This window comes from Cynara cardunculus (assembly GCF_001531365.2).
Source record: "Cynara cardunculus var. scolymus isolate 2C chromosome LG 2, CcrdV1, whole genome shotgun sequence".
Taxonomy (NCBI): Eukaryota; Viridiplantae; Streptophyta; class Magnoliopsida; order Asterales; family Asteraceae; genus Cynara; species Cynara cardunculus.
In genome coordinates, this window is record NC_037529.1 from 67,743,064 (window position 1) to 67,751,501 (window position 8,438).

General features: G+C 34.5%; 2 protein-coding genes across 2 annotated transcripts in view; one reads left to right on the plus strand and one right to left on the minus strand.

Annotated features, from left to right (window-relative positions):
* Window positions 1-4,885, plus strand: part of LOC112506438 (cyclic nucleotide-gated ion channel 4-like) — an 8,741-nt gene extending 3,856 nt beyond the window's left edge. Inside the window, exons 2-7 of the mRNA XM_025110476.1 lie at window positions 1,638-1,853; window positions 2,699-3,012; window positions 3,560-3,668; window positions 3,746-3,982; window positions 4,205-4,291; window positions 4,370-4,885. Coding sequence (XP_024966244.1) covers window positions 1,638-1,853; window positions 2,699-3,012; window positions 3,560-3,668; window positions 3,746-3,982; window positions 4,205-4,291; window positions 4,370-4,885 — 1,479 coding nt within the window. The remainder of the gene's footprint in view (window positions 1-1,637; window positions 1,854-2,698; window positions 3,013-3,559; window positions 3,669-3,745; window positions 3,983-4,204; window positions 4,292-4,369) is intronic.
* A 470-nt stretch (window positions 4,886-5,355) lies between these two features.
* Window positions 5,356-7,019, minus strand: LOC112506348. The gene is made up of 2 exons (XM_025110356.1): window positions 6,791-7,019; window positions 5,356-6,325 (listed from the first exon to the last, which is right to left on the minus strand). The coding sequence occupies exons 1-2, from the start codon at window positions 7,017-7,019 to the stop codon at window positions 5,529-5,531; spliced, it is 1,026 nt and encodes a 341-aa protein (XP_024966124.1). The 3' UTR covers window positions 5,356-5,528.
* Between the last annotated feature and the right edge of the window lie 1,419 nt (window positions 7,020-8,438).

Genomic DNA, 8,438 nt, shown 5'->3' on the forward strand with positions numbered 1-8,438 from the left:
TGGAGGGAGTTTCAAGAGAAAAAACTAAAAAAATTAATAATTTATATTAATTAATATATATATATATATATTTAAATAAGAAAAAAAAGGTAAAAATAATAAAAAGACGAAAAACACAATATGATAAAATAAATAAATAATTGAAATAGGGTTTAGGAGTGCGCTTAGTACATTCTAGGGATTGCTATGGGGAGTGCTAATGGCACCCATTTGATGTCAAAATCAGGTCATTCAAGCATTGTGAATGTAAAAAGCATGTATTGATGGTGATGTGTGTGAGGAAGAAATTCATGGATAATGGTACATTAAGCAATGCATAGGGGTGCATTTAGCCCACCCCATTGCTATTAGCCTTCCCCTATAATAAATGTGTAAAATAAAAAATAAAAAAAAGCAAAGGATATTAAATAAATTAAATAACTAATAATAAAGATATAGAGTGTAAATGTTTTTACTAATTGAAAAATCAAAAATGTATTTATAAATTCTTTTTTTTTGCCCGAAAACAAACTTTAGACATAAACTACATAAAATTTAACTGTAAATTTTGGATTGAAGAAAATGTCTTTTAAGATAATTAAAAAGTGAAATTACTAACTGTTTTTGTAAATTATCCTTAAAATTTTTAAGAAATCATTGGATGCTTTTAAAAGAGTAAGTTTTATTAGGTGGAAAAGCACTGTGGATGCTGACGTTTAACTAAACAGGTAAAAAATATATAAGAAATTTGACAACAATTAATTCAATCGACTGTGTACCCTTGGAATTTTATTAATGTATGAGCTCTATATGACAACGACGTATTTCCATTTATAATAACGTGGATAAAAACATAACATCAAATAAAAACATAGATTAATTAAATGTTTGAAGAGGACGTGGAATCTATAGGTGTAAGAAGTATGACAAATTGCATGAAAAAAGTAACGTTTTTTAACTTTATTTTTATTTTGGGTAATGTACTTTTCAACACTTTCATTTTGATGTCTAATAACAAATTAAAGTACATTAATTTTTCATGTAACTTGCTGTAAGAAGTAATCAATCAAATATAAGAGAATATATATATATATATATATATATATATATAAACTTAGGAAAGGAGAATAGTATGCATGTATATATGGCTACATACTTTTTGAAAATTTAGGTGGTCAATTTAGAAAAGTAAATTCATGCTTTATGTTACATTTTTGATGTATATATGGTTAAATGAGTTATTTATTTACCTCTTAATAGTTTCATTAAGAGACAATTTTTAAATCATTAAAAGGTGAATCTTGTTTGACAAAAAACAATGTATGTCTCTTAATGGTTGTAAAACCCTCTGAATGATTTTGTATGTTGGACCTCCCTTAACCATTCAGCGTCCTAATTTCATTGTAAACAATTATCAAGTAATTATATTTCAATTTGCACTATATCATGAGAATCTCATAATCATTCTGCATCAAACCATTCAGTAATTATATAGCAAGAGTATAAAAATTAACGTCTTTTACCTAGGTTAATAACAAATAGTCATTTTTAACTCCTGTACAATCCATTTGTGTTTGCTTTTGAAAAATCCGATGAATAGCTTTTCATTTACATGTTGATCGACAAATCTAACTTTAATGGAGGAAAAACGGTCGCAGGTAGCACTATGGATAGTGACTCCAACGTTACTACAAAAAGGTTCAGCGACGTTTGCGATGACTGTTTTCTTAATCTTGTTTCTCTTTCAATACTTACCAAAAATTTATCACTTTGTCCACCTCTTACGACGTATGCAAAGTCTCTCCGGCTATATTTTTGGTACCGTTTGGTGGGGAATTGCTCTCAACTTGATTGCCTATTTCGTTGCCTCACATGTAAGTTCCTTTTTCAACACCTTAAACACGTCTTGATTCTGTCTTGAAACTACTATAAAGTTGAGTTTATAGGACGCCATCAATTTCTAAGCATCGTGATAGACTGTTTTATAAGACTTAGTTTATAGAAAAAAAAAATAGAAAGTGTCCTGTAAACCCATCTTTTATAGGACATTTATTTTACCAAACACTTTTTCAAATATTGTTCTATAAAAATAGATAATGCGACTTTTTATATAAAAATGTTCTAAAAAACCTGTTAATTATGATACCAAAAAGCATTCTACAAACTTATTACAACGACTTTATATGAAACGTTTTATTTTTTGGTCCTATAAATATAGTCTTATAAAACGGTCTATTAGGACGTTTAGAAAACTTTGGCGTTCTATAAATCCAATTTTGTTATAGAGTAATGTGTATTATGCATTTAAAATTTTATTAATTAGCAGTTACTACAACAAAATCGGCTTTATATATAGGACATGATATATGTTTAAAAATGTCAGTATAAAATAGTATATTAAGGGGGTGTTCGGGATTGTTTATATAAACAATTTATTAACTTATTCCGGTGTGACACCCGTAATAAACATTTTTGAGTGTTTGGATAAACAACTTATATCGGTGCCAAACCGGTAATAAGAAGTTTTTGAAAAAGTCAAACTCTTCTAACTTATAATAAGTTGATAAGTACTTTTGTAAAAAAAATATAAGTTATTTCAAATAAGCAATCTCAAACACCTCTAAGACGGTTAGACATATTTCACGTCTTATTCAACCACTTTGGTGGTAGTAAGTATTTCATTTGGTTTTATCTGAAAATGAAAATGAAAATGAAACAGGCTGTGGGAGCATGTTGGTACCTGCTAGGAACCCAAAGGGTTGTGAAGTGCTTGAACCAGAAATGTATGGAAACACATGGATGCAACATGAGAATATTCACATGTGAAGAGTTGTTGTATTATGGAACAAACACTCTAATGAGAGATCAATCAAGATTATTATGGGGTGAAAACATAAGTGCAAGGTCTATTTGCCTACAAGACAATGACAACTTCAATCACGGAGTTTTTAAATGGACACTTCAACTCGTCACCAATGAGAACCGATTGGAAAAGATACTCTTCCCCATATTTTGGGGCCTCATGACACTCAGGTTTATATAGCCTATCATTATAACAAAATTGACTTTATAGAACGCCTAAAATGTAGAATCGTTCTAAAGAATACTTTACGTCGAATTGGCCCCCAGAAAAAGTCCTCCATTTGGTAGTGCAAAAAAACGTATAAGTGTCATATCTAAAAGTGTTACAATAGGTTTATATGACGATTTTAGGCGTTTTAACAAGTTTTTTAGAATGTTTTTAAAATAACGTATCGTATTAATTATTTTATACGGCACCACTTGAAAATATATCATATAAAAATATGGGGTTATAGGACATTTCTCAAAATTGTTCTATAAAATAGCTAATATGACACTTTATTTGATAAAACGTCCTATAAGATATGACATTTTATTCTATTAGGACATCTATACAATTTAGGCATTCTATAAAGTCAATTTTGTTGTAGTAAATGTATTTGCTTAGATATTTGTGAGATTAATGTTTATGGAATTTTTAGTTTGAGAGCGAAATCTCGATTGCTAGTTTTCATTTACTTGGTGTGAAGTTATAATTAGAACCCTAATTCTGGAACAGTACATTTGGTAACTTAGAAAGTACAACAGATTGGTTGGAAGTAGTATTCATCATCATCGTTCTCACAATCGGCCTTCTTTTAGTCACCATGTTGATCGGAAATATCAAGGTATGTTGTCGATGTGGTAATTTCGCTTTATTATGTTAATCTTGATCTTAAAAGTCTTGGTGTATATATATAAACAGGTTTTTTTGAATGCAACAACATCGAAGAAACTTGCAATGCAATTGAAAATGAGAAACATGGAGTGGTGGATGAGGAGAACTCACCTCCCTCAAGGACTTCGACAAAGGGTACGAAATTACGAGCGGCAACGTTGGGCAGCGATGCGCGGAGTGAATGAGTGTGAGATGATCCAAAACCTGCCCGAAGGTCTCCGTAGAGACATCAAGTACCATCTTTGCTTGGACTTGGTTCGACAGGTACATAACCAAATAATAAGTTGTTAGTGATCGAAATGTTATAACTAAACACAATAAAGTTATAACCAAACTCAATGTAAAATAAAATTTCTACTTGCATATAACAAGAATTTTCACAATTGTGGTGGAATTGAAAAGATACGAAATTTGGAGGGGGTAAAAGAGAAATATGTTTGTTTTGTCTCTCAAGACTAAGCATGTTATGTTGATTTTTTAATTTAGGTACCCTTATTTCAACATATGGACAACTTGGTCCTTGAGAATATATGTGACCGTGTAAAGCCCCTCATATTCACTAGAGGAGAAACGGTGAGTTAATCTGAACTTAATCTAAATTCACTTTCTTGCCTATAATAAATGAGTTGATTAAATTGCAAATCCTGATAGATTACTCGAGAGGGAGATCCAGTGCAACGAATGTTATTTATAGTGCGAGGACATCTGCAGAGCAGCCAATATCTACGAGATGGTGTCAAAAGTTGTTGCATGTTAGGCCCCGGGAACTTTAGTGGGGATGAGCTCTTGTCATGGTGTTTAACAAGACCCTTTGTCGAAAGGCTGCCTCCATCTTCGTCGACACTAGTAACCCTCGAGACCATAGAAGCTTTTGGGCTGGATGCCGAAGATTTGAAGTATGTTACACAACATTTTAGGTACACGTTTGTGAACGAAAAAGTAAATATGAGTGCAAGATACTATTCGCCAGGATGGAGGACTTGGGCTGCAGTGGCAATTCAATTGGCTTGGATGAGGTACAGGCACAGGCTCACGCTCACTTCGTTGTCATTCATCAGGCCTAGGAGACCTTTGTCAAGATGTTCCTCACGTGGGGAAGATAGGCTAAGGCTTTACACGGCTTTACTGACTTCACCAAAGCCTAATCAAGATGATTTCGACTTTTGAAACATCGCAACTTTTTTTTGGTCAATATGCAACATATTGGTGATAAACTGCCATCAATCTCTAGTAAAATTTTTGGCTAGCTAGACGTCAACATCAAAATGCGTTATATATGCACTTCCATTAGCTAGTTCTTCGATTCAAAATTTCATATTAAAGCACTATCTAGTTTTTGATATGAATGGTTTCTTTTTAAAATGCGACATCCACATGCATGCATATCCACATCATATCCATATCCACGATAAATTATTCATCGATCTAAAGACCCCGATATCGCTAGGGTAAAGGTCATTTCGTAACACACCTTTATTTGCTGCTAATAAATATTAGTTCATTCTCTTTTGCAATGAACCAATAGAGAAAATTTAATTTGATCATGAAATTTGGGACAGTTGACCTTTTGGGGTCAATTTGATAAGGGTCAAATGTGATCTGTGGATTCTTTTTCATATATAACACATTAATATTTGGTAGAATGTTGCAACAAAATCTAATAACAAGTAAGCACACAGTGTCATCCACTGTTCAATCATGAATACATTGGTTACAAGATGGAATTTCAGTTCATAGATTGAACCTCAATCTATCGATTTATTCATCATTTTTGATGATTTTATTTCCATATTGATCTTCAAAGATCTTTTCACTTCTTGCATACAATCCCATTTCCATGGAACAATCCCTTGGCTGAGCAATCCAAGGTTCCGTACTCCTTCCTCGTCTTCATCTTCTCTTCCGCTGCATCGTTGCTCGAATCGAAGATGCAGGTTGCACAGTCCGCCGCCAATAAAGAGGTGGTTTTGTACTTGTCTTCTCCTCCBACAACCGCCATGGCCACACCTGGTTTCGCCGGATTCTTGAAATCCGGTTGATATGTCCTGCCCAACACWCCTTCCACCTCATCTGAAAGCCCAGAAAACCTAAACTGAAYTTCTAAATGAGCAAAGCAATCATCGGAAGGCACTTTGTAACCATGGATCTTGTCRTCTTCCGACGTAACAGGCACCACATTTGCCAAAATCTCCACCACTCCWRGTAAAGTCACCATCACGCTGTTCACTCCAGAAGTTCTCTCCACTTTGATTCCATCTTCACGTGACTGCCACGTGGATAGACCACCGATAGGTAATGAGATCTCTTCTCCGTCGTAGGAGAATCTGAGATGGTCGATTCCGCCGTCCCAGGTGGCGGATTTGGTGGCTTCTAGTGAGAAAGTATGGGAGTTGAAGAGGAGACCCAAGGCTTGGATCCAAGTGAAGTCCCTGGTTCGGCCGGTGGGACGGTGGCCGATGAAACGACCGTTGATTTGGAGGTTAGAATCGGAGATTAAACTGAAATGCTGGTTGACCTTGCCATGGAAATAGAACACAATGCCATCTCCCCCGATGAAACGTGGGTCGTAGCATGCTGATCCGGGGCTGTTGCAGTTTGGTTTACGTTCTACAATAAGTAACACATAGGGTTTTAGAACCCAAATCAATAAAATATTATAAATCTTTTAAACTTGATTAAAAGATGAATATATTGTTTTCAAAACTCTCTAAATCGTGGGATTTTTATAAAAAACAGTGTATTATGTGTTATTTTATTTGATTTTTTTATCTATGACAAGAATTTATATAGTGATTAACATATATTTGTTTCACGTGTACTCGGTTCACAATATGAATGTTTTTAGCATGTTTTGTGTATACGTAAAAAGTTTCACGTTGTGAAACGAATACATATGAAATAAATATATGTTAATCATTAATACATTAAATATTTTATATAAATAGAAAAAAAATCATATGAAATAAAAACTTAATTAAAATAGAAGTAGTCACGGATCTCACGATTTTTAGAGTTCTCAAATAATATAATATATAAAGAGAGAAATGAAGAGATGGTTAATTATAGACGTACGTTTGCATTCGGCCTTGCATTTAGGGGAATAGCAGTCGATAAGGCAAACCTTAGCCTTAGGTTCATTAGATTCGCTGGAGGGGCATTCGGACGGGCAATAGAGGGTTTGGCCTTCGCAACGGGACCAAGGGCCACAGTAAGAGCTCGAATAGCCCTTCACTTGAGAAATTGCAGCCAAAAGAGCAAATGTAGCCAAGAAGATGCAAATTAAGCTCTTGTTGCTTGCCATTTTCATGTCTTAATATGTTATGGAAAAGGGTGGGTCTTATAGCTATTTATAGGCTCTTGGATGTTTGTGTGTGCATGTATTATATATATAACTTGTGAAGGTGAAAGCATGGTGATTCAGTGCTTTTGTATGTCAACGTTATGACTTGTGAAGGATTATAGCTTTCACCACAAGATATGCACAATGTACAAGTCGCCATAGCACATATGGCATTAGGTTTTGCTTTCATGTAACATAAGGTACCTGTTAACTCTGACATATATAACATGTAATTAATGTATCTATGCTTACTTAATTTTGAGATTATTCCAAAATTAAAAATTAATTGTGTATAATACAAGCATTATATATAATATTTCTCTAAACATGTAACATCACACATGTATGCATTAATCGGGTGCATGATTACGTAACCGTGGATCGCATATAACGGACTTCACCATGGTCAACGTCACGGTGAATTGTCCATCGATCTATAACCATATTCAAAACGATTCGCCAAATAAATATAAATGTATTCGCCTCTGAAAACTTTCCTTCTAAATGTGAGAGGAAAAAGAAAGAAAAACGTTGTACCCTACCGTCCTAAAATAAATGTCCACATTTATATTTATGTTTGTCCAAAATAAGTGTCCGCTATCAGAATTCTCAAATATACCCCTAATAATACACAAATATCCACATTTCTATTTATGTTTGTCATTTGGTTTAACTAAAAGAAGTACTGATTATGAATGCTTAAAATTGTTTGTCATAGATTGTGGAGTGTTAGGGGCCTTTTGGTTCGCGAAATTCGAAATTTTTTGATGAAATTGGAATGACAAATTTTTTTCATCAAATTCCGTTTCCTTTGTTTGGTTAACCTTTTCAAATAGATGGAATATTTGAAATTCCATTGAATTCTACAAATCAAATGAATTCATCATTCATTGACATAATGAAAGAAATTGAATTCTTTCACCGCCCATCTCTTGCCCCCACCATGACAATGCTACAATTGTTCGTCACGCCTCACCACCACCACACCACTACTATCGTCGCTACCCACCATAACCAATCCTCCACTAACCACCATTCCACTACTGTTGTCATCACACCCACCTCCCTTTACCCACTGCACATTCTTACTACCCTCATGCTACTACTGTTACAATCACGCCCCTAGCCTAACCTCCCATAGGCACAATGACACCACTACTATCGCCGCCCCTACCACCACATCACTACTGTCGCCGTCACAACCGCCACTCATCCCCTCCCCACCCCTACCCTATCCTAACCCACCACTAACCACTATCCCACTATTCACATCCGCACAACTACCACCTTCAAACCCACCCCATCGCCTCACCCTACATCCAAATTCTTTTAGTTAAACCATTAATTACCATTTTGTCCTTGGTGAAAAGTACATAATAT